The sequence below is a fragment of the Dermacentor andersoni genome, chromosome 6 (genome assembly GCF_023375885.2).
Source record: "Dermacentor andersoni chromosome 6, qqDerAnde1_hic_scaffold, whole genome shotgun sequence".
NCBI lineage: Eukaryota > Metazoa > Arthropoda > Arachnida > Ixodida > Ixodidae > Dermacentor > Dermacentor andersoni.
Window position 1 is genome coordinate 19475573 of NC_092819.1, and position 27266 is coordinate 19502838.

General features: G+C 46.9%; 1 protein-coding gene across 1 annotated transcript in view; it reads right to left on the reverse strand.

Annotated features, from left to right (window-relative positions):
* Positions 1 to 3412: 3412 nt before the first annotated feature.
* Positions 3413 to 27266, reverse strand: part of LOC126521321 (fibroblast growth factor 9-like) — a 109079-nt gene continuing 85225 nt past the window's right edge. Inside the window, exons 2-3 of the mRNA XM_050169986.3 lie at positions 23290 to 23393; positions 3413 to 11296 (exon numbers count right to left, since the gene is read on the reverse strand). Of these exons, the coding sequence (XP_050025943.1) occupies positions 11093 to 11296; positions 23290 to 23393 (308 nt within the window). The 3' untranslated portion in view covers positions 3413 to 11092. The remainder of the gene's footprint in view (positions 11297 to 23289; positions 23394 to 27266) is intronic.

Here is a 27266-nt window from a genome sequence, read left to right on the forward strand (position 1 = left end):
CGCGTCAATTGGTCATTAAGCACGTGAGCGAGGCGAGACGTTTGGATGGAGTTTCGCGCGAACCTTTGTCTGCAGCAAATCGCGAGGCCTTGTTTCTGTACAAAGATAGGATAAGCCTTGTCCCATTTAATTTTTATCCGTCGAGCCGATTGTTGTACCGCCATTCAAGGCATAAAGCTTCCGCTAATTACTGGTGGTCACGACATGGCGTTCAATAGTCGCACAACGACAGAAGGAAAGTAAAGAAACATTCTGGAAACAAGAGTGTATTTTCATGCCCGAGGATGTCAATAATCTTGATGTATTGTTTAAAGAAATGATTGTATTAAAGTACATTTGGACCGAGAGCCCCGTCCACGTCGACGTTTTGCTGTTCCTCGTGAGAGTACCAGATACGGGAAGGTTATTCGCGAATATTATATTCCAACATGTTTGATAATGGTGTGTAGAGATGTTTTCCATAGATGGCCGCAAAGCTAAGAATAACTTTTTGAAATTTAATGCTTTTAAACCTGTCTTTATCATCTTTTGTTGACTATGTTCTCATGTCTCCAGCGGCCGGGTACTGCCCTTCAAGCCGAAGATGTTACATTTAAGTATATAATCGCCTAGCTTCAAGCCCTCGTTAGGCTTTGGTAGGCCAGCTTTTGTTATAATCTGATAAACGTTATTATTATTATTATTATTATTATTATTATTATTATTATTATTATTATTATTATTATTATTATTATTGTTGTTGTTGTTGTTGTTGTTGTAAGGAATTGTCTTTAAGAGCGTCAAACGCTTAAAACCGTCTTTTTCGTGTGGTCCTGGGGACAGTCCACCTGCTTTGATCAAGACGTACAGGTCCTTGCTTGTTCCAGTGCTTACTTGTATTTTTGATTCTGCTTTAAAGACGAACATATTCCTAAAGGCTTGGAAAACAGCGCGCGTCGTTCTAGTCATTAAGACGGGGGTAAAAAAGGCTGCGAGTAACTACAGGCCTATTTCTCTCCTATGCGCAGCATCTAAATTATTCGAGTCAACTCTGCGCTCAATAATTTCGTCCTCTATTATAAATAGTATCATTGCTCAGCAGCATGGATTCATATCGGGACGCTCCATAACCACCATCCTCGTTAGCTTCACGAAGCATGCCTCTCAAGCAGTGTATAAGAAGCGACAGCTGGATGTCAATTATTTTGACCTGATTAAGGCGTTTGATGTTGTATGCCACAAAATACTCATTCAAAAGTTGACGCAACTTGATCTGCACCACTCTGTCACAGCGCTGATGAGAAGCTACGTACGCGACCGGTACTGATACGTCAGCGTAAATGATCAGTCGTCAGAACTTTATGCGATTACAAGTGGAGTTGCTCAAGGGTCTGTCTTGGGCCCTCTTCTTTTCTCGCTATTTATTAACGACGTTTCGGCAGTCCTTCAAAACTTTTCAATTTCGTTATATGCTGATGACGCGAAACTTTTCGAAGCGGTAAAAAATGTTGATTGCGCAGCTCTTCAGGAGGACATGGGGAATTTTGCGTCATGGTGCGCTGCAAACAAGCTGGTCATAAATGCACCAAAAACGAAGGTTGTAAGCTTCACGCGGAAGACTGAACAGGACTTTATTTCCCTATAGCGTCAAAAACGTTCTTCTGCCAAGAGCTCAGGGAACAAAGGACCTTGGAGTGTACTTCGGTAGCTCTCCGAGTTTCTCGTCCCACGCTCAACAGACGAGCAGCGTTCACTTCGAACGCTCGGCACAGTATGTCGGGTGATGAAAGACTTCAAACAACCTGGGCCATCTGTAACTTTATATAAGAGCGTATGCCTACCAGTTCTTGAGTACGCCTCCGTCGTTTGGGATGGCACTTGTAGGTCAAATTCAGAACTTTCCGAAAATATGCAGAAAAGTTCCCATCTATATTTAAACATCGATTCTGTCAAAAGCCTTCCATCTCTATAGAGCTAACACGGACACTCACGTTACTCACCCTCACCTGTAGACGCAACAAATCGGATGTTCTTTTTTTCCCCACAAATTATTGCATGAAAAAATCTGCTGCCCACACTTGCTTTCTAATGTGCGCTTTTACATTCCGCAGAAAGGCACAAGGAAACAGTGCGCCTTTCAGCCAACAGATTTTACAGCGAAGCTGTATACCTCTACCCTCCAAGGAAATTTTCGTGTCGTAGGCAAAAAAATCTCCATACGTCGGCCGATTCCGGAGATAGTGCAATGCCGGGCCGACCCGCAAGGGAGGTGAAGCAGGCGTTAAGCACTCCCCATACGTGGGCTGATCCCGAAGATAGTGCCATGCCAGGCCGACCCGTGGCGGAGGCGAAGCAGGCGTTAAGCACTCCCCATACGTAGTCCGATGCCGAATATAGTGCAATACCGGCCCGACCCGCGGCGGAGGTGAAGCAGGCGTTAAGCAGTCCCCATACGTGGGCCGATCCCGAAGATAGTGCATGCCGTGCCGACCCGCGGTGGAGGTGCATTTCGTCATTAAGGGGCCCACATGCACGGCTTCGCTGGTCATCCTTTTTCACAGAGTAGAAGGGCACTGAGATTTTTTTTTGTGACCCTCTATCTAGAGTGCAGGTGACATATAAAGCCCATTCAGAGCGCCTGGCTATCTTGATGGCTAACTTTAATGCTTTCCTAAAAGGAGTGCCAGACGAATTTCAATAACAAACAAAAGCTCTTATATCTATTGTGCATTCCGTCATTCTGTAATTCTTTCTTTTGTTGTTTCTCCACTTTTGATTTGTATTCTCTTCGTGTACACATTTTATGCTCTGTTAAAATCTGGGTCAGCGAAATTATTATTTTTTTATGTGCGCGCGCGTCTGTATGTGTGTACGTGTCTGGGCTTGCACTGTTTTTCCTGTGCTATGTGTTGCCTAGTGCGCCAGTTGCAAGACCCTCGAGGTTGTTCCTATGCACTTTCATAACCACCATTATTATTATTATTATTATTATTATTATTATTATTATTATTATTATTATTATTATTATTATTATTATTATTATTATTATTATTATCACTCTTCTTTTCATGATTGTTCTTTTTATTCATTGTGTTTCTTACATTCCCCTGTATTATTTTTGTTCTGTTTTTAATGTATCCATGCGCCAGCACTCAGAATTTAGGATTGTTCCTGGACACGGTAGATAAACAGCCATTGATTGATTGATTGATTGATTGATTGATTGATTGATTGATTGATTGATTGATTGATTGATTGATTGATTGATTGATTGATTGATTGATTGAACGAACGAACGAACGAACGAACGAACGAACGTGTGGCTTACGGTGTCTACCTCGCGGCGTCAACCACTTTTTTTTCCAGAGTAAGCATGACCATGAGATCGTTTCCACCTGTTGATCAGTCGAGAGAAAAAAAGAAAAAGATCGTATGCAGTTGCGAAAGAATTAAGAGATGTTTATTTCGTAGGAGTTTCCACTGCAAGGCTTGCAAGAGTTCTACAGCACGTCTTGTACACAAGGACAAAGAACACAAATTTCATACAATACTATTATATCAGTATGTGAACACAATATAAACGAATTAAAAAATCTGATGCATCACTACATGCACATCTATGCTACAGTAACAACTATACCATTGTGTGCTTGATGTGGGGGAAGAAAGTGGTGCAATTTAAGGAAGGGTGAACGTGCTGAAGTGGCAATTTTGTGACGATTTGTCGAAGCCTGCCACCCGTTTTTGGCATATGAATATTATTTTCATCACCGTTCGGGTGGCCCAAAGTGCTTTCGATTCCTGTGGTTTGCGAATGCGGCCCTTAAATAAGTTTGGTGACACAGTTTCAATGTCCACACCAGATGTCAGATGCATCGCACTGCGGGACGGATGCGTACCCGTAAAAATCGATTTCCCTTTCCAATGCACAAAAAATTAGTCTCTATTGACAGACATTAGTGTCGACGACACATTGTATGTGTACGCCTTTCTTTCTTGATTGAGAACGGTGGCAAACTTCAATGTAAAACACGAGGAGAAAACAACACATGGGTACCATATGAAACAATAACTAGTATATGTACAAGACATGTGCATGCTTTACATTTGATGAGCGAGGTTGGTATATATATATTTATATAGACTATCTACACTTAAAGCTATGAGCCTAGATATGAACGCACGACGAGAAATAGGGACAAAGCCGCTATTGCGGCAGCGTCCGAGCGTACAACTTGCGTACAACAGGGAAAAAAATTAAATCGCGACCACGTGACTGTGAAAAGTTTGCTGCTGTGCACAACTAGCGTGCAACTCGCTCACGGCTGGTGACACGCCTTGTCTGTGTTCCACTTCGTAATTCTGTCCGAGTAGAAGTCTCAGAGGATCAAAATCTTCTTTTAGGAGCAACCTGTCGCGTACGTTCAACTGTGTACTTCTAGTGCGGGTACTGGTTCTGTGCTATCACCAACGGCGAATAGCAACAAGCTGGTAGAAAGGTATAAAAGTACAAAAGTGAAAACACGCCTTTCATATATCCATCGTTGGTTGCAGGCCATTGCTGTGAGGCTGCATAGCCATCTCTTTAAATGTGCTGTACAGTTTGTCACTGCGGCCTTCGCCACGATAGGATGGTTAGAGTTTTGACATTTTTCATGCTTAAGCATCTGGTGAGAGTGCTCCTGACACACTGTTATTGACCTAAAGAACGTATGTTGTCGATGGAGTCGAGCGGGGACAAAGCCGTACAAAACTAACGCTCCAATGTCGCCATCTGCGAGGGACCGTGGAAAACGTGACGAAGACTGCACTGACACGTCCCCTCTCACACACGCTCATCACTCGTTCATCGGAAGCCCCTCAGTTGTAAAATTCTAAAAATACATCTCAGTCGCATTTCCAGCCTATGACACTCATGTTCTATAGCTTTTCCTAAAGCTCACTTCGCATAATGAAGTTCCTTTTTAGCCACCTACCGTGCACTTCAATTTTATTTTGATTTATTGCTTCACATAATATTTACAGCTCATCGAGTATGCTGCCAAACTCACCATCGAATGCCAATAGCGTGGATCTTTTGTTCGCGCCAAGCTACGGCAGGTGTTATCGTCCATTGATACGATCAGTACTGGGTACTGTCAAGCGCCTCAACAAGAACGCCTCTGCAACGAAATGACCTGCGTAACGAAGCAATAATTCTATCCCGCCTCCATTGTGAGCTGCAGTGCACGACCTCTGCAACGAAGCGACCTGTATAACGAATGATTACGGAGGCCCCATGTTGGCACTTCGTTATAAAGGTCAACTGTATCACGATTAGGTTCTAAACTCCTCCTGTGATTTGGTACATTTTAGTCGGGCATTTTTTTCCCAAATGGCATACATTTCTGGCTTGCAGTAAGCGGGCCGCTCTGGGTATAGATGGTCGAATATATATCAGATTGCGGTGCTTCTAGCAACACTGTAGCACGGAGAACTCTCGCCGACTACAGACACAATAGATTTGAAGCCGGCCCGAACGTGTGCTTTTCGTCCGCCTTCCAGTATTGGTCCGCTGAATAGCCAGTTTTTACTGGCGGCAAAGCTACGACGTGCAGAAAAAAAAAGGAAAATGGTTGTTCGGCTGAACACGTACGCGTACACGGCGCTCACTACCACAGCCAAAATTCGAATAGCAGACATAAAGAGAAGGTCCAATCTTCGTGATGCGGTAAAGGGACTCTAAATAGACGAGTAGTTCAAGCCTTATGAGTAAATTACATTTCTATAATACCAACAAAGCCATCCAGAGGGTTAGAGCAGGCTTGGTAAGCTATGAAACGTAAGGTGGGCGGCGACGCCGGCTTGAAGTTTCCGCAATAGTTCGCCGTGACGTCATTGATTTTGACGGCGAGCCAAGTTATTGCAAAGATGTACTTCATCGTATTCTGAAAGAGCCAGATGTCTGTAAGCAAGTTTAGAGAACAGTCACTGCTCGACAACGATCCAAATACCTGAAAATACCTTGAGATACGTGACGTCACACTGACGTAGCTGCGAAATTCAAGAAATGGAAGTTTGGCATTCATTTTATCTTCTAATGATCGACTTTTCACAGTTAAATTAACAAAAATATACTTTTCAAATAATGTTTTATAAGTGTGATTTGATTCAGTGTTTCTACTTAGCGTCCCTTTAAGGGCGCCTCACCACGACCGGTTTCGGAACTAGAAAGGAACACATGGGGAGTGCACGGTGCAGCACAAGCACACTGAAGGTGATGTAGGCGTCATCTTGTTGCACTCGCTGTGCGATTTTCTTTTTCACTGTACATTTCACACTGCACTCGCATAAAACTGGCTCAACTTGCGCTCACAAACTTGTCAAATACGTTCAGAACATTTACAAAGCAGCAAAACTAAGCTGCACTCGCTGTAGAACGCAGAAAATGGCAGTAAGATTCGAAAAGCTCATGGTTAATGAAAGGATGCAAGCTCGATTACTAGGGAATTAAATACGCGTCACGATTCTTACATGGAGTAAAATATGTGGGAAAAAGATGCGATGACGTTACCTGAGTATTGCTCGCAGGTGCATACCAGCCAAAAGTGGCACGTCTGCAAATAAATTGTTGCGCTACTATCAAATTAAAGCCAGAGGACGCTTGTCGCCTTCAAATCTTAAGTAAGCATATCGTTTATGCTTTTTTCGTGAAAGAATTTTTTTTTGTTACAAGCTCGGCACACCATGAACACGTTTAAATCCATCAGAACTGCGACAGCTCCCGCTGATCATCGTGTGTTGTCGAATCTCGTGATGTGTTCTTTATTGTTATTCTTTTCGTTGTGACGTTGTAACTGCGTGTCGTCAAGACTGTCAATAACGTCACTGCAACTTTTGAGGTACAGAATAGTCAAAGCTTCTATAACGGCATCTCGGGCCTTTTACACGTAAGAAAAGACGGCATCGGAGGCTGAGTAAGTTTATTGCAAAAGGGGGACTAACAGCAGAGCTTCGTACCAGCGCAAGTTTTTTTATTATTATTTTTTTAACACATGCAGTTTAGAACTTCCGACGTTTCACAATCATGTTTGACGACGTTTTCTGCTATACTTTCAGTGATAAATCTGCATCCAACGTTTGTTTTCTCATCGCGATGAGTTGGGAGAAGACGTTATCGCGCTTAATTTGCTGTTCTTCTCAGAATTACAGTTACCATGTTAACTTATTCGGCGGCTCTGTGCGTATTCCTGTTTCCTGGGAAACTTAAGTGTGATCCGGCTCTCGCACCCAAGGACGGCAAACACACCTAAAATTTCGCTGAAGGTCTACACTTTCTAAAGACCAGAAAGAAAAAAGAGAAGGCTTTGATTTTATAGACGAGCGTCTTCATTTGTCGTCCACTAGCGCTTAAGTAAAATTACAGCTATCGCTTTCGTATTTCAGCGTTCAGTACCAACGTTCTTTGCCTTCCAAATTGTTTGTGCTATGCGTTTTGACACTACGTGTTCTTCTCATCTGCCGATGTGGTGTGTTTGCTTGCCTTTCCTTGAGTTTAAATTTATTTCCTTCAGCAGCTGCGTGCTTCAAAATGTATCGCTCTCAATGCTGCGTTGTATTCCTCGGGGCATAGCTTAAAGAAAAAAATCTATGGCTGCCGAGTTATGTCCTGAGTACGAAGTGAGTTGTAATGCAATTGCGCTTTGCGGTAAAGCAATGAGCTACTTTGCTAAGTCTAAAAACGGGAGGGACAAGACTCGGTGCTGCAAAGCAGGTGTGCTGCGCTGGACAGCATACGCCCGTCGCAAGGACTACTGTATACTAGGCACTGCACAGTAATAGATAAACAAGGCCGACACAAGCTAGTGAGGTAGGTAAGGATTGACTGCGTGCGACGTCCCTGGGTTGGGGACTTCCTAAATGCCTCTATACTTGCAATAGCTTTGTCGTTGCAAGTGCCCGTACATAGGAAATATAGACGAAACCTTTAGAGTATAGCTAAGGAAATTAACTATACGAAATGGAAGAAAAGATTAGCTTGCCTATACTCTTCGCTGGCTTTACGGAGAAGCTAATCGAATGGTTTCTCTGACACATTACAGAATTCGTCTTTTATATTCAGTTCGCTGTTTATGAAAAGCCAGCAAATAAATAATTTGTAGGGAAGTTGTCCTTGTAATTTGATGCGTGCGAGGTGCTGCTGCTCTGTTGAGATAAAGTGTCGGAGCCTTTGGTTAGGAACGCGTTCATCGCCTGGCATGCGATGTGATAAATACTTTTCTTTGTATGAGAAACGATGCATTAGAAAAATGAGCGAAGGCAGCGGATGCTATTTTTTTTCTTAGAGGCAATGCTGCCAGTGAAATGATGTTAATAAATAACGAGTACAAAAGGCATTCGTGGTGGAAGCGTTTTTAGTTTAGTTGAAGAACAGAGTCTTTTAGAAAAGCAGATGAAGTTTGATCGGGTGATGTTACTTCAGACGCTTACCGAGAACTCGGGACAAATAATTGCGCAACAAGTAAATCGCTTCCGGACTCAGAATAGTGATCAGATACATGTTTTCAATGCAAGGAATGAGCACAAAATAAATAGTATAGAACAACCGTCGAATTGTTGAACATATCAAAGATGCGTGGAGCCGGGATCAGTGTATCAGAGATGACAAATATTTGTCGCTAAAACTGCCCCGTCGTACTGGACCACGTATATTAATTTCCGACTGGGGAACCTCTGCTCAACTGGGAAAGAACAGATAACGAGGAATAAGTAAGATTTTAATTTACGAAGGATACCAAGTGAGCACCTAACAACGTAGTTGTTTTAAACTTTCAGTTAGTAAACAGTACATGTTGGAACCTTACTACAGCTCTCAGAACATTTACACAGCGCATATAAGAGGAAGGTATTTCGCTTGTTTAACTGAGAAAAAGAAAGAGATAAAAGAAAAAGAAAAGTAACAGAGGAGAGCGAGGCTCGGAGTGTTGATGCCCCGCGTTGTATATAAACAATCGCGTGCTTTTCATCTTTCAGATCTTTTGAACTCTTGCTAGCGCCAGCGCTCCTGCACCTTACTACGCACAGGAACGTCGAAAGGGACAGAAATGCGAGAAATGTTCGAACGTGTACCTGCGCACACACATGTAAAAAAGAAAGGCGGAATCTGAACAGCAACAAAACCCATTTTAGACGCCACTTCTTCATTCGTCATAAGGCATGCCTCGCAACCTGTATATACAATAAAAAAAAAGAAATTACAGTGCTTAAACTACTATTTCTAGCTATGGCAGTAGAAAAGAATCAAAATGCATGGCTAGCAGTAGCTCAGTATATTGGTGCCTGCAGCGAGACGACCACATTAAGTGGTACCGAGTGTTCACACTCCCGTTCAAGGGAGTGTGAACACTCCCTTGAACGAGGGAGTGTTCACGGACGACGAAGCGAAACCCGTGGACCACGGCATGCACTCAGGCATGGTACCGAATAATGTTCCTGCATATGGCTCTCGTGTAAAGGGACTCTAATACCTAACGACTCGGCGCGCCCTCTTGTTTGTGCGGGATCACGTCTGAGGACGAAATAAGCGAACTGTCCTTTCATTGCGTCGCCGTTATGAGAAAACATTGACGTTGTGAATGGCACACGACCCGGCTCGCCTGACGCCACATGAAAGCACTCCTTCTTTTTAGGAAAAATGTAGATCTTCGCGTAGTCAGTGTTGCGAAGCTAGCGTAAACATCACAAAGCGCACACTTCAGTAGTGCACATTGCATCGGCACGTTGTCACAACTCCTCGAGTAACAATACTACCCTTGTGGGGTCACCAACGTCCTCTTTCACGACTGCGAACAGCTTTGCATGCTTCACATAAAGATAAAAAGGGGGAAAAAAAACCACAACAACATGCACATACGCGATGCTGTAGCAACTCGAGATAACACAGCCTTAGTTCGTTCCACAAGCATACACGGTCCACTCCACTTTGCGATGGTCTCCAAGCGTCGTAGATGGGTACATACAGTCCAGACATTAGCACTGCGTTGAATCCAGCAAGCCAAACAGCGTGGATGTCCCAGTATATAGCGCCCGCCAACAAACAGAGTGTCGTTCATTGCAGAATTTTTTTTACTTTATCTAGAGAGCAAAACAAGTTACACAGGCATATGCTCCCAACTAAATAAATGCAGGCTGTTCACATGCTTTTCGGATGTGAACATCTAGAAGCCAAAAGTACTTCTATGCTCCAAACTAGGGACATGACCTTGTTCGTACTGATAGAATTTAGACGACTTTGCGAACATTCGTTGCCTTCTACCAATCGAACACAGACCCACAACGTAATAACAGATAAAGTGTGCAGTCAGTTTTCGCTGTTATGACTCGGTGCCAGCCACTAGCCAGGATTTCGTTCATAGCAATTCCGGAGGACACCAGTAAACCAAAACCACACGCATTCGGCATATACGAACCGAGCAGCTTCGTAGGACCATAAAGTTTCTAGGAGCCACTTGATCATATGGAGCGCCTCCCACTGCGGTTTTTTTTCCTTCGTACTAGAACAAGAGCTGCAGCAGTGCATTCATTTCTGCGTTCGTCAACGATATTATCGTGCGCTAGTGAGCGCACCGCGAGAGAACAAAGCGGTGAAGTGTGAAACGCACGACTGTAGTTCTTGTGCTAGCAAAATGAAGAACCCGCGTTGAACAGCATGCGCGGGACGAGGCAGTGACATTGGAGAAAGCACCGCTGTGGAACGCGCAAACAGTGCAGGAAGACGCGTCGGCCAAGTGCGAGCGGGCAGGTCACGGCTACCACTGCTGGAAGGCCATCCAGCGGCGATCCTGCCGGCCGCCGGAACCTATTAGACGGCACGCAACGTCGAAATATGTCGTTGTCGATCTCGAAGACGTAAGCAACGGCACTGCAGCAGAATTAGTCCGATGGGACCGGCTTTTCACTCTGGTGCTGCCACCGGCGACGTTGTGTGTCACGTGGCACGAGGCAACAGCCATGCCGACTGTCGCGCCGTTGGCGGAGAGGCCTCGGAAGTCTTGGGAGAGAACGACGACTGCTGGGCTGCTCTGTATAACGCAGTAACGCAGGATGACGACCTGCGGCTCCTCGTCTGCGGGACTCAGGGCTTGAAGTCCTTGACGCTCCTGGGCAGGAAGTTTGTGCCCTTCTGTCGCGGCCGGCGACCCCTCTTGACGTGTCCGTTCTTGCCGATGGACAGGTACCACCGCCAGCGGGTGCCGCGCGAATAGCGCATCGACGAGAAGGTGGTGTACGAGTTGGGCAGCTCGGTCAGCTGGAAGATGCACTTCTCCGAGCGGCGCTTCTGCGAAGACAAAAGACAGAAGGTCGAGACGTGAGCAGAGTTCTGCCTTTAAAGCGCTAACTTGCACAAGCGTCATGATTAATGTGAAGAGGCTAGGCTTTCCTAAACATTCATAATCCCCCATGGCAAGCTATAAAAAACCTGAACTTATATTGGTATATATCAAATATGATGGGAGGTACATGTATATAAGCAAGCACAAGCAAAGAAGATAATAATAGTAATACAAAAACAGACAGAAAATACGCACACAACAGCTGCAACAAGTCGAGCGACTAATGCGGACGTAAAGGCAAAAAAAAAAAAAGTCAGATGACCCGAAAGGAGACTGTGTTCAATATAGTTGATTAAGGCAGAACACGGGCAATGACAAGATAGTAGCAGCGGGACTATATGAACATGTTATGAAAACACTGCTTAAGCTATTGTGCATTGTGTAGCCCAAAATACAATGCATAAGTTCATCCACGTCACGTGACACGATTCATTTCACTGCGACAACAATGTTCCGAAGACACTTTTTAATCGAATCCTTATAGACTACTGTGTAACTATGCATACCTTCTGTGAAGAACGCGACTGAAATATTTTATGCAGGCACGTTGAAAAGTGCAATAGTGTACTTTTGAAAATACATCTTTCTTCGGATTCATCGAGTGTTGCGAGAGGCACACTGGCGAACGCTAACAGCAAGAACGTTAGCCCGAATCGCAGGCGCGTACTACCCTCGCATGCGCACTTGCGTCTGCACACATACCGTAAGCAAGTGCAGGCGCAATTTTGAGTATTGAAATACTTGAAGCAGCTGTTCGGCGGAGCAGTTGCGCGGTGTTGGCGCAGCCGCATAGTAAGCGTGCAGAATGGGATAACAATGGTGCCTTGATCACTCATCGCGACGGCTGTGTCAACTGCAACAATGTATCTGAAAATAACATGACGCGCCACTTCCCCACCATGTTTGTATGACATCTAGCTTTGAAGTTTTGTTTGGGCCATGCATTCGGGAGGGGGGGGGGGGGTACGCAGCCTTGGACACTGCCTGTCACTGCCTGTCCAACTCAGCATAGGCAAATAATAAGAGATGCTTTAAACGGTAGCACTATAATCCGTGTTTTGTGAAGACATGTAAGGACATAGGACAAACCGATACGCCAGCAAGCGACAGGGACAAGCACTTGTCTCTGCCACTTTGTGTTTCTGCGCTGGTTCAGCATCGATAATGCTGTACCAACATACGCAAATCGCAACCTTGTTGGGTTATCTACTTTGCGTAAGAGTATGGATGACGTGTAACCGAGCTGTCCCAGTTCAATGTCGTGGAAGTGCCGAGTAAAAACAGTGCAGCAGAGTCTGAACACACTCGCACATTAAATATACGTTTAAATTAGTTACTTTTGTTTTGAAAGCGGCGGAACCGACAAGCGAGGATAGAGCCATCGGCGGTGGCAAGCTTTGACTAGAGCCTAAATATGGCCGCGGTTGCGATGATGTTGCCGCATGTGAAGTTAGCCTGGCAGACATGACCGGCGGTTGTTAACCTGAGCACCTCATTCCGCGCCAAATATGTCACCATGTGACAATCAGTGCAGAAATCTCGCAGAAATCTGAGAAGAATACGCAACGCTTTCTTGCACGCTATCCGCGTTTCACCCGGGAAGACTAACTGTCTGCACGTCCCTGAGGAAACCTTCTTCTCGTGCCGACCAGAAGCCTCCTGCTTTCAGAATAGAAGCGCTTGCAAGACCAGATGAAGTGCACTATAATCGGCCACTTCGTTGCACTCAGTGCGGAAGCAGCAGCGCTGGCCTTAAACATCCATGCCGGAGTGTGTAGGCTGGTCCTGTTCTTCCTCTTTAAAGGAGGGTGGCTTCCATGAGGCTAAGTGCTTTTGCAATACAGGGCTGATGCGGCGGTTCCCGAAATGAACGAAAGTGGCGACGGGTAGTCTTTTTATGGAGTTGGTATTTCACCGGAGCTCTCACTTTTGTCTGCCTTGAAAGCGTTTCGTTGCTTTAACCTCTCTGACCAAATCTATTACAACACCGTGGTGCAGACTCTGCCTCATGAAGAGAGTAAAATAACTTCTAAGTGTGTACTTGTTATTGTGTGGTTAAGCATGCCTATCTAGTTCTCAAAGCAACTAAGTTTAACGAAATCTTGGCCGCACATCGAACGATTCTCTTCACAACAGCAGGGACATCTGCCCACAGGCTGCGCCAAGTTTTACTGTTTCCCACGATTTCTGCTTCTCAGCGCAGGGGACATAGCCGTAACCTGCAATAAATTCCTACTAGTCGGCCGTCTTACTCGTTGCGTATACTCGTGTGTATTGCATTTCCTTTCCACGCGACAGAGTGGCCATGCAGGCTCGCACGAGAAAGTCCCGCTGTGACGTCTACTATATACGGCTTGTCGCTGACCGCATGGCGCATCCCCCTTTACTATTCGAGCGATTACTAATTTGTCTCGACGTGTCTTAGCGGGTAGTTTCGTTTGCTTCTACATAGTCCGAAGTGCGCAAACAGGTTTTCCGAATCGCCATTCGCGAGGCAGACAAACGGCTTAGCCTGTCCTAACGTCGATTCTTGCAGATAGTGTCAAAAGAAATCCGCTCGACTTTCCCGCCGTGGCGAGGGAAATGAATTGGTCTCTGGGCCAGCAGCGTCTGATCCTTTTAAGCACATGTTTTGAAAACCGTACCCATTGTATGCAGTGCGTAGTCGGAGTGCGCTACGCATAATAAAAAATTCACTTTTCATTTTTCTTTCTTTCAAGGATTGAACTTTCTAAAGATAAACCAGGGTCTCCTCGGAAGGTTAGTTTACGAATGCAACAGTGAAACTACATGGCGCTTAAAAACAAGGTGGCACACGTCAAACAAGGCTAGTTAATAGCGCCCATCGTACTGTGGTAGAATCTCATACTCTCAGCTTGCACAGTATCATGTGTCGTTCAGAAAGGGCAACAAAAATGCGACATTTTCCGATCTTAGGCATGTTCTCTTACACTTCTACTTTTCTGATAATGTGTTTCGAAATATATCCAGCCTCAAAGAGACCTCGCAAATTTGACTATTCGACTTAGAATCCCCCTGTCCACGTTACCTGCACTTTGCTGTCCGCAATAAATGCCGGGATCCCTTGACCTAGCATCTGAAGCGCTTGAAACAGCTTTATCTGACGTACGCGATTCGACGTCGATGAGAAGAACGTTGTTTTCGCAGAGCACTCTTTATTTGCAACATAAAAAAATTCTGTGCCAAATACGTATACAACGACATAAAGCCATGGCTAATAACGCAGACGAAGACGTAGGCACAACACATGTTCTTTGTAATATTTAGACCGGACCGGACCGGTCTAAATATCCGGTCTAACACCGGTCCGGTCCGGTCCGGTGTTACAGCAGTAACAGCACTGCAGCGGCTTTTCTGAACGTCACCTCGAAAACGCTAACACTGCCAGTTTAGTTTTGATAGAACGCTGTGCTACGTACGAGGCATGTATTAGGCCGGGGACCGGACCGGCGGACTCCGACAGGGCGACATATGCCCAAAGCCATGTTGTTTGTGATGTTATTTCGTTGCCTTGCAGGAGCAGGCGCAGTAAGAAGTGCATACGACTCGTTTCTTCACTAAATTGCCAGTTGAATGTCATCACTTATGTTGTGTCTACGACTTCGTCTTCAGTGCATACGTTGTTATTATTATCCATGAATCGATACCAACTTGCCTAGTTTTCTATAATCTTCAGGCGCCGCCAACATTTATCTGTTGGCTTCATAGGGTTTTGACTGACAAAAAATCGGGCTCCATGGTACTCATTCTTCTCCTTCATCCCAAATACATATTGCCTGCATGAGCACTGGGCTTAGCACGATATATTCGATCTCGTACGCTATTCTTTTTGTACTTCCCAAGAACATCAAACCAGGATTTAAAAAAAGAAAGTCTTATTCGCTGCATGAGCGTTTTCGCGCAAGTAAGTTTCTTTTTTAAAAGCTGCATGTGATAAACTCTTCAAAACCATTTGCTACGAGAAGCCGCTCGAGGCCTGCAATCGTTGTCGAATGTAAGAATTCTGAGCGGCGATATTTTCCACAGCAGTAACAGCACTGCAGCGGCTTTTCTGAACGTCACCTCAGAAACGCTAACACTGCCAGTTTAGTTTTGATAGAACGCCGTGCTACGAGGCATGTATTAGGCCGGGGACCGGACCGGCGGACTCCGACAGGGCCAGTCTGGATTCGCTCTTGGCTTTTGCCAAAGACGCGCAGATGCTAGTATGGCTTTGAATGCCCTTTCCTAATCCACCTAATAGGCCTTCGAGCCAACCTTTAACAAAAACATTTAAGCCATAATCAGCAGTGACAAGAGCCATAATCAGCAGTGACAACTGTGAAGCTTCGTGCCGTAGGGGGTACATGATGGGACCGAATACTTATGTGCAGTGCACTCAGGCAGTTTTTACGAGTTCGTTTTTCTGTTGATTATTCACAGTACACGAGGTGGGAGCGCGATTACATAGGCTTATACTTAGATAAGCCAGGATAAGCCAAGTTAAGCCAGCCAACTACCGTTAAATGCGATTACATTTTATACCTGCGCTTCTTCACGAATGGGCCGGAACAGAGAAAGAACGCAAATATGATGAAGAGAAGAAGGGAATAGAATAAAAGAAAGAACAAGCAAGATAAACATAAAATAAAGAAGACAATGAGAAAAGGAGAATTTCTAAAAAGGACGCAATAATCTCAGGACATAATCCTCAGGACAGAGACATAACCTCGACAAATCACCGGCAGACCGGGTGGTCGCGGGCGGGCGTGCCATCATCGCTCTTTTTCTCTGCACGATAACTTGGGAACTTTGCGATTTCTTCTTTCTTTTCGGCGTTTCGCTTTCTCCATCCCAGTTTAGAGAATCGGAGCGAATGGAAGAGGGGAATCAGGAAGCATCGAAAACGGCGGCAGGGGAACGCTGGCGGGCGCGCAGCAGCTTGCCCTCGCCGTTCGTCGGTTGCCCGCATGCTCGGGCTGTTTACCTACAGCGCAGGCGACGGCTGCAGTGTATGCGGCAGCCGTCAGCGAGGGCGACTGTGTAGCTGCCAATGCCACGCGGGGGGGCCTCCCCCTGCGACAGTCGCGCGCCGTAGACAACAATGTCTGCGCGCGGCACACGTGCTCTGTCGCGACTCGGCTCCGGAGCCTCTTCCGCGTTCGCTCTCTCGCTCTCTCTCCTTCTCGGGGGCACGGCGCCGGGACGGCACCCGAGCTCGGCGGCGTTGGCAGCGACAGAGACGCGACGGCGAAGGGGTGGAGCTCAGAGCCGGGACAGGTGGTCCGGGTCGGCGCTAGAGCGGCGCACCACTCTCCGTGAGTGCGTTAAGTGCTTTGTCAAAAGAGAATGTCGCCGGAGAATATTCGGTGGTTGCGATGAACAGGACAAGAACGCTTCATTGCATGTATTTGTCCGTGCATGCTGTGAACTTCTTTCTTTAATCTTTCAGTCCCCCTTTCCAAGAGCAGGGTAGACAACCGAGCTCAGTCTGGTAAACCTCCCTACCTTTTCCTTATCATCTCTCTCTTTCTCTCTCTCAGTGCTAGGGAAAGCAAGGAAGAAACATGAGCGCCGACCTAAACTTGAATGCTTCGATTGTTGGGGACGAGAACAAATTTATGACGAATTTTACCTGGACCCGTTTCCCAATTTGCAAGAGCGCTGCTCCGTATTACATAAATGCATTAGTCCAACTTTTGGCGATACCGGCCATCGTTCATGTGAAGACGAAGTACTGGCTGCACAGGCTGTGACTTGTAGAGTCACGCACACATTTTTATATGTTTTTGAGACAAACAAACTATGCTCGCACGCGCTGGCTGCAAAAACGATTGCGACATTAGCACGCAAACTTCCTCGCGAGTCCAATGACCGGCTTCCCTGTCCTCGTGCTGCAGACACAAGTTGACATGAGTGACCGACGACCCCAGACACTTGGCCTACAGAAACCTAAAGCTTGTTTGTTTTATCTGTTGGGCTGTAGGCTTTGCTTAATCAGTGCTACTTCTACTCACCCATAATGCTTCTTATCTACGGTTTCTGCATAAAAGTCATAAAAGAAGGAAATCTGTGTATTAACTGTAAATGAAAACGACCGCATGCTTGCAAGTCAACTCTTTTCTATCGCTGTATTTCTTCATTGCTGTCATCTGTGCTGCTTTTTCTCATAGCATGTCATTAACTCTGTCAGTAACTCGCTCAAATAGGCAGAGGCTTACAGTGGGCTCGAGCGTCCCGAAGATTATGACTACGCCTACGAGCAGGCAGAGCGGCAAAGCTTGATGGAGAAGCATCATGGTTGAGTTGCGCGTCGCGTTTTTTTGTTTACAACCATCCCAATAGCCGAAACCCATTCAGATTAAAGGCCGCGCTGACGACAGCACGATGTTCGTCAGACAGCGGCGGGCACTGCGAATGAACAATGAATACCAGCTTTAATAACAAGTGATTTTTATCACTACGAATATTTATGCTGCGCTGTAAAACAGGTAGTCACGAGGAGAAGCCTGACTAAAGGCTGCAGACTAAAATAATGAAATAGCTCAGACATAGCGAAAGCAACTTCCACAGTGATTAACCTGTGCGTTACGACGCAGCCCAATCTCTTAAAAAACATTTTTCACAGCTCGCAGAAGAAGAAAGTTGTGCGATAAAATAAACAGATGTATCAAGTTAATTACCCAGATAAAGATATTGTACGTGTCACTATCATAAAACATACCATAAGAAGCCACCAAACAGACACCAAGGACAACACAGGGGAAATTACTTGTACTTGCTAATCGAAATAAAGAAATTAGAAATTAATGGAATTGAAAGTGGATGAAAAACAACTTGCCGCAGATGGAAAACGAGCCCACGTCTTCGCATTACGAGTGCGATGCTCTACCAGTGGAGCTATACGGAACATGAGATTATTAACTGGTCATGCACAAATGAAAACGCTACCAGACCAGTTGAGCTGCGCTCTGGAAATAAGCTGGCTTTCAGAATTTCCATTCACCAGCCGCGCTGAAAGTTCAAGCAAGCACACAGACGAGGCGATAAGGAAGACAGGCGAACTCATAGCGTCAGTGCCAACAACAGGCGCTGGCCGCACCGACTGATAGCGCGGTTACGTTGGCTATGTAGGCAGTCCACCGCTCGCGGCTTCCGCTCCTGTGCCACTAGCACAATTTTTCGCTTAGCTTCTGGAAGTGCGGTCGCTTTTTCATGATGAGCCTTGAGAGCTAGGAATGCCGGTCTTAACGAGAAGGCAAAGGACCCTAAAAAATTACTAAACTGAGACGCGGAGCAACGACTGTTTCACACGCAAGGTAAGCATGTGTCCTCCCATCGTTTTGTGGCACTTTAATGTGATTTATAATTTAGAATGTGAGACTTCCGAATGCCTCAGTGGCTGCGCACGCAACGAATGACATTAAGGTCACAAAATAATAATAAAAGAAGGCCTAACCTGTAAGTGCGAGTGTGAGACAGAAAACAATCAGATTTCTTGGAAGGGAACGGCGCATTTGGTCTCGGCAATCGTGCGCCGACCGGCGCTGGCCCCAAATCGGCGACCGACGGCCACATTGTGATATCGTAAGACTCGAGTTCGCTATATGATTTCCGTGGTAAAGCTGGAATTCTTTCGTCTGCTTTCATTTACGCAAAGGAGAAGAGGCAGGAATGTGGCATATGCTATAAAGCCCGTATCATCGCAGGAAACAGTCGTAAACAGAACCGCATGCTTGTACGGCAAGCTAACGAAAAACATATACACGTAAACTAACGTGGAACGAGGAGTCATAAAAAACTGGGCAGACGCAACGCCGGAGCCTAAGCTAACAGTCTCTTCTCTGGCTCGGCAAACAGTCGCGAAGTGAACGTTTGCGCTCTTCCACTTGGAAAAAAAAAAATGAAAGAAAAAGGCGGAGAGAAAGGAACGCTAACGTTGAGGCTTTACGAGCTACTTTCGGCTGAAATGTGGGCGCGGTAACGTAGTTAGCAGAGCCCGACCAGGCGGCCTAAATGGATGCCTCGTGTACTGAACGTTTCCTCGACACAGACATTTCTCGGTGCGTTCTTTTCTTCTGGGGATTTCTGGCCGCTTTGAGCTTGTTTCCGTCTCTCTTATGTCTCTGGCCCAGTAACTGAGGTGAATCAGGTTCCCAGAAGACGCAATGCGCTCCGAGAATGAAGACAAGCAAAGATGGGATAAGAGAAGTAGGAATGGAAAATGCAAGTAGTGTAGTGCTTTGCAGGCAAGGATCGATCCGGTCGAGGTCAACGTCCTTTTGGACAGGAGAGTTACAATGTAATCGTTGTGGTGGAGCAGGGAGAGGGAGTGTGCGCGGAGCAGATACTCCCCCCGCAGTGTACTAGTTGGCGTGAGGCAAAGAGCAAGCATAAACACTGCCAACTGCCGGGGAGGAAACCTCTTGTATCGCCCCGCCCGCTGCATTAGTGAGCACTTCCGTGTCCTTCCGAGGCCTTTGCGGAATGGACAGAAGGCAGTTTCAGAGTTCGTGTATTCAGCTTATGGGATTTAAGACAAGTCTGTTTGGTTATAGTAGGTTTTGAAGAACTAATAGTAATAAAGGAGAGATGGACGTGATATGCATGTTTGCCCCACAGAGCTTTGTTTATAGGTTTTTTCTTTGTCTATACTAAATTGTTATAATTCTTGGCGAAGCTCTGCTAGATGACAAGATGGCCTATAGGCTAAATGAAGACTCATTTCTTAGGTTATGTCAAGAGAAAAGCTATTGGCAAGGTGTAAATAAGTGGTACATATAAGTGGGTACAGATACAATCTTCGTTTCTTTTGTCTGTCCTGCTAAATTCCCTGCCAGAATGGTTTTACAGTTATCGTTATGACGAAGGAGAAAAGTATTTATGCTAAAAATTGAATACGCTACAGCGTTTACCAGAAATAATTGTAACAATATACCTTATCATAACCATGCAGCCTTGCTGTTGAATCGGCTGCCTATTATATAGCTGAAAAAGAAAGGTGGTGTGCGTTTCCAGAGAGCTATGCTTGTTGTGTGACTGCAGCAAGCGGAGAGCGTCCTTACCCAAGGTTCTCACTTTTCGTCCCTCAGCGCTCTGCTAGGGACTTCTCGTGCATCTAACCCCGGGAAGATATCATGCATTCCCCCATGCTAACAGGACTTCCCATTACTGTCACTGCAAAGTTCGCGAACCGCTTGGACACATGAAGATCGAGAAGGGAGAAAAGGCAGACAGGCTATAATTAGACCTTGTCCAGTTTGCTGCCCTGCAAGTACGAAGGAGTATGTGAGAGTGAGAGAAAGAGAGAGAAACATGAGTCCTGATCACACTTTCACATGCACCAAGCCAGGTGTGGCCTATCGACGTATAGTCGGACGTTCAAATCGAGCTCTTGTGCAGTATCTGAAGAAATGAAAGAATTCGTTTTAGCTTATTACGCAATCAAGTATACGCTAGAGAGAGAAAGACGAAATGTGTGATTAAGTAAGAATAGGACATAGTAGACGAAGGTGTGTATAGGTTGTTCCACAGTAAAAAAAAAGAAAAAAATCACTTTCGCCATAAGGGCGAAGCACTGAATGCGATAGCAACATGTTAGAATATTACACCAAGTGTGAGAGTCGTAGCTGTATACTGGCAGAATGAACTGAAGTAAACGTAAGCTGCCTAAGTAAAAACGAGCTGTTGTGCTAGGTGTCCTCTGTTTTAATGCTGCCATAGGAGAATTTCATTTATATTTATTAATGAAAGCCGACGTGTTTCTTAACGACTTTATCAGCGCTCTCTCGTTTCGGGTATGTTTCCAATCTCTTTCCAGGGCCGATCCTGAAGGTATAGTGCGCAGCCGTACCAATATTATTTTCAGGTTTGAGCTCTGTTATTGCTTCGCACTTTTAATATTTAAGTCTGGGAATATTTAAGACAAAAGGCATGCGCTGTCGGTGTTTTGCTTCGTGATATTTGTTTGTGGGCTGCCATCATCAAAATTCTGAGGAATAAGTTTGTCAAGAAAGTGAGACCTGGTATGAAGAACGTCAATGATAGAATGGTGTGGCAATATAAACCGCATATACATGCCATACAGCATGGCATGGCATATATCATACATATACCTAAATATATACGGAACCTCACGGCGATGCCGATGGTAAAAGATTGCTCGAAGTATCTATATAATTGCTGTTTCAAAAATGTGTGGCACCACAGCTTAAAAGTGACAGATGTCGTCAGCCAATGAAGAGCGCGAAAAAGCACGTCTTCTCTCCGCATCAGAACGATCGTCTGCTCAGTGCCAAGCGCAGTCTTGTGCGCACGCCTGGTAGTTTTTATAAGGAGTACAAGCACTACGCTGGAACGAAAGAGAAAGACGGCACGCTCTGCGGCGTGTAAGCGGACGCACAGATTAAAGTGAATAGGAGCTCATTCGAAGTGTCCTGCGCATCGCGGCTCTCTTTACCAAAAGCAGACGACGAAGATGACAAATCTGTAGCGCACGTTTCGGGCCAATCCTTCGAGTCATTTCGGCGACTCGTCTGGGGCGTTGTCCGGCATCCGGGGCTGACTTCTTTCTCGCGAGCGTTCGTTTTTTTTTTCTCGGCACAGCCCTTTGAAGGCACCGCCGCTCGGATGCGCAATCAGAGCCCGCAATAAGAAATAATGTAGTACGCGTCTGCGTTCCTGCCCCGTAGCCATTCCCGCCGCACGTGCTTCTGGCCGCCAAATATTATACGCGCCGGCGTGAAAAAGAAGCGGCGTTCTCCTTGACGCAACAGCCCGAGTTTCTTGATTGGCATCCCGGTGAGTTTGCTGCGACACACACGCGCGCGCGCTGCGCCGCGGGTGTCGGGCGCCTCGCCCGCGTGCGCAGCTCTCGCGGCCTACTGCTTTACTGTTTTCCATTTCCTCTTCTGCCTAGCCAGAGAGAAAGGAGTGTGTCTCTGTGTCGTCGATGCCAAGCCGCAACCAGTTTCGCCCATGGCTCTCGTCATAGCCGGGCAGAATCCGGCGTCGCCCTCATTCGATCGGCGCGGCTGTCGTTCGCAGCGACGCTTGTGTGTACACCTCGTGGCGTCGCGTGTCAATGCTCACTCGTGTGCGGCGACCTTGCCTTTGACGCCGTTTTTGACGTGAGTCACTTTCCTCGTCATAAATGACAGGGCCGCACCCCTCCCAGCTCGCACGCACAGTGTATACGTTGCGACAACGTGACGGCTCGTATTTTTTGCTGCTGTACGCATCCTTTCGCTGTGAGTGCGAACGGCGCCTTCTGCACTCACTCACTCACTCACTCACTCACTCGCTCGCTCACTCACTCACTCACTCACTCACTCACTCACTCACTCACTCACTCACTCACTCACTCACTCACTCACTCACTCACTCACTCACTCACTCACTCACTCACTCACTCACTCACTCACTCACTCACTCACTCACTCACTCACTCAGATAAATTCGATGGCGCGGCTGAAGGCCACAACTTTTTCTCCCCACTTCCCCTACCCTGTGCAGTGCTGTTGAGGTGTCCTCCTTTGAGAGACAGTTACGGCACTGCACTTCTCTCTTCCCTTCACCTAATAATCACTACACTCACTCACTCACTCACTCACTCACTCACTCACTCACTCACTCACTCACTCACTCACTCACTCACTCACTCACTCACTCACTCACTCACTCACTCACTCACTCACTCACTCACTCACTCACTCACTCCATAGCAAATTCGACATTCACTGAGCCAGCGACAACCTCACGAGCACAGCCAATATTCAGCTCAACGTTTAGCTTCGTACGCTTAGGTTTCTGCTGGATATTTCTTTCCGTTACCTACCACGCGTGTGTTTTATAACTGCACAGATTTGCTTGAACAGTGAACTGGCACCGCCAGCGGAAACCTCTAATGGCCGATCGTGAAAGCAAGAAGACTACTCACCTGTCCAGAGAGCTGTCCCTTGCGGTTCATGCAGAGGTAGCGTTTGCTGGCGACTCCGCGAATACTGTACAGCTTCACCGCCACTGCGTTCATCTCCAGGACGGCTGCGAGGATAAAAAGAAACAATGGGTCAAGCACCGGTTCATGTTTTGTCTTTATTTGTCGGCAGTGACAAAACGATAAGTGCACCTTTATCGAGATGATACCAGATTGTGATATTTCGCTGATTGGCTCATCTCGATAGATTATGAGAACTCTCTTATTATCGCATTAGCCGTCGTGGAGGGCATAAGATGTTTCTCTCGTACAGTCATGTAAACCCTACCTAAGTAAATAATGAGGAATTACACGCACCAATACGACTAACGTCTATGAAACATAAGCAACAGCCCTTTCGAGGAACTTGATGATGGAATCTAGCGCCTCGCAATCGCAGCGCATCACAATTAATGCTCCGACGCGTCGCATACTTGCTCACTGATGCATTTTCGCTCTAATTATGTAAACTCTGTAGCACGCACAATGAATAGATCAAAGTGATTAAATAAAAACTAATTGGGGCCACCATAAATCACTTTTGAGGCCCTGAAAGCAGGCCAGACGTTATAAGCACGCATTCACCAGATGACCTGCATTGAACCTCGTCTGATCGGCAAATTCAGCCTTTCACGAGACGAAGGCTCCTTAGAGGCCTCGAGTTTACGGCTTAGTATTGCTGTTTTGCAAAGGCTACCCCTCCCACCAAGAGTAGAGCAAAGAGCGGAGTCACGCTGGACGTCAGCAGTGGCGCAGCTTCGCAAAGCTTTCTTTCTTTTCTTCTTCCCCACCACTCCAGTTTCCTCGGATAAGACAGCCGTGCTGGCACGGAGAAAGGGGAGTGTTTCATTAAAGCTCACTGAGCACCCAGCGTTCGAAGCCCGGGCTTTTTTCTTCTTTGTTTCGCGTGGCTCAGACGTCTGAACGCCCCGTCGCCTCCGCAACGCCACTTCCATCCGCTTCGCAAGGCACCGGTCATTTGTCACGCTGCGCCCGGATAGAGTTCGCCACGACCGAGGAGGCGCAGTTTAGCCGCGGCGGCGGCGGGCTACGGCGTGTGTAATTAAATGCCACCGTGGCCCCCGCCGCCACCGTGCCGCGGAAGAGAGCGATTGCACCGCCGAGATTGTAGGTTGCGCTCAAGCAGGTATGCATGCACGCACGGGGCGTGCGTGCGTGCGTGCAGCTTCCAGCGCGGCGCGCTCCCCCGTGGGCGCTGACGTCTTCATCAAATAAACGGACTTTTATCATGACAGGGTGGGGCACGATACGACGCCCCGTGCGTATAGGCGAACGGCGCGTTCCCAAGCGCGGCGGAAGAGTTCAATGAGGGAGGTGATTGCACGCGCCCCGAGCGACGGCGGACACTTGGGAGGCAAACCGAGGGATGGGTTCGATCCCCCGTGACCGTTCCGCTCCCCACTTCTACACCCGATCCCGCAGCGTCGCGGACGCAGCTGTCTTCTGGCTGTAGGATGGCAGAGAGGTTGAACGAACCTTCCTCATCGCGCCGTCGTCTCTATCTCGCGCACAATCTTCTCGCATTCGGTAGTAACGACAATGACGAAACTGAGACCGCATTCGTAACGATCTTTTAGGTCGCAAGCTGATCTGTCATTGCGAAGCATCGTTGCAGTTCTCATCTCGTTCTCGGTCGCGATTGGCCGACGCCCATTGTTACGAACGCGCTTCTTGCTTCGGAGCGCTTTGGCGCACGAAGCCCACACGCCATTCCTGTCGTTGAGTACCGGTCGTTAGCAGTGTGTCCACGGCGTCTGTGTGGCCACTGCAGTTTCCTCAGGCTACACGTATAAGAGCAATGTCTGCGCGACAAGACGTCTGCAGTCAAAAGGAGGTAATCATAATGACTTTTGCTTCTGGGCGGCACTCAACGCTAAGGCCGAACGACGGGCATCTCTCTGAGCAGCACAGGTAATTTCCTTCAGTAGCAGTGCGCACACAGGTTGTGTGTCGTTTCTACGCTCCCCATGCATAAGGAAGCAGCCTTTCTACGCTCCCAGGCTGTTGCATCGCCGCGGGCTGACGTGAGCAAAATAGCGCTGACCGCATTTTAGACGAGAGCGACGTACTCTGTGCATACACGCACACCCAAGCAATGCAGCGACATCGTCCGGACACATTAGGCGCTCGTTACGGCGGCGAAAAATGCCCGAGAGCGCCGATCATCGCTTTTTCCGGGCGTCTCTCCTGTCGCAATTATGCGTCCCCGAGAGATGAGCTCCGCGGCGAACCGGTGCCTGCTGCTCGTGCGGGGAATGCATGCATGCGTGCGTGCGGGTGTCGTGATTAAGCGCGGACGGACCGCCTTCCGCGCGATGCCGCCGACAAGTTGCCTGGGTCGTCGCGAAGTGCCGTGACTAACGGGTTAGCACTTGGGACGAGAATAATTAACGCCGGATCAAACCGTGAGGCGTTGAAGACGAGCGGAAGGCGTCCGGCTCGGCAGCGAAGATAGACGGTGCACCGTGGCCGGCTGCGACTGGGTGCCGCGTTTTACGCCTCGACTGCCGAGACGGATCCTGCTGCACAGTGTTTTGACAAATCCGATTACCGAGTGTCTTGTGCTCTCCGAGGCATTCTTGTCTGTCGTTTCTGAATTCCGTTTTCATCTCCGAATGGTCTTCTGTTGTGACGCGCGTGTTTCACTGGACACATGTGGTGCTGCTGCTGAGCACTAGGTTACGCGTTCGATTCCAGACCGCAGCGGCCCATTTCCAGTGAGGGCGTAGTGCAGAAACGCTTTAACGCACTCATTAACGAGCCCCACAAGGTCAAAATATGAGCAGAGCACTTCGCTATACGGCGGCTCTCATAACCGTATCACCTTGTAGAATCAATCAATCAATCAATCAATCAATCAATCAATCAATCAATCAATCAATCAATCAATCAATCAATCAATCAATCAATCAATCAATCAATCAATCAATCAATCAATCAATCAATCAATCAATCAATCAATCAATCAATCCCGCTAATTATTAACCACTGTGTACATACATATGCTACGGTGTCTTTTCAGACCGTTATGCGAAGAAAGCTTAAAAGAGCGATTACTACGAGCAGATGAATGCGCAGAGAGCTATACGACAATCATTTGGGTAGTGGTGAGTTAAATGCACGAGGGACGCCACACCAGGAATATGTGCAATTATGCACTGTCTGCAGCAGTTCCATATACGGCCTTCATATAGGTCCGGCTAAATGAAAGAAAACCGCTCAATTAACTCCGTCGTGGTATAATTGTGATCTTCTACAACATAACGGTAATAGATATAATCAAACGTAAGAGACCCATGCTTAGTTACGTATCTTCTTTAGTCGTGAGTAATACATATATCTTATACGTATGGAGCTCAGGCTTGTATACATTGCTTTCCCTCTTAATAACACAGTATAAGAATAATAGTTTTTCATCCCGTCCAGCATTCGCCGCTATAATTGTGTACTGCTAACGCGCGAGTTTAGTCCGCGCACAATAATAGTTAATTGGATGGGCTCCGTCCACAGTTTTGTGCTCGCCGCGTATTCTTAATCAACAGGATCGCGTATAGTGCGCCAGATAGAACCATCCCACGCCACAGCATACACGGCAGGAAAGATAACGCGCAACCGTTCAAGCTTGGAGTGCCCACGCTGACGATGACCATGCCGTCTGGCCTCACGTGGCTATTACGGTCATCAATAAGCCATGTTGGTTTCGATACCACGCACACGCGCATGTGTAGTCGGCTGCAACACAGCTTTCTCGGAACCCGCGCCCGACACCTCCCCTCTGCTTCTTGTGTAATCAATTACACACTGCGAGAGCGCCGCGTGTAGCGTAACTGTGGGGGAGGGAAGCGCGTGCTTAGCGATGCGTGGCCGCGTGTCCCAATGACCCCATGCTGAGCACGGGAGAGGGAGCGCTAATTAAAAAC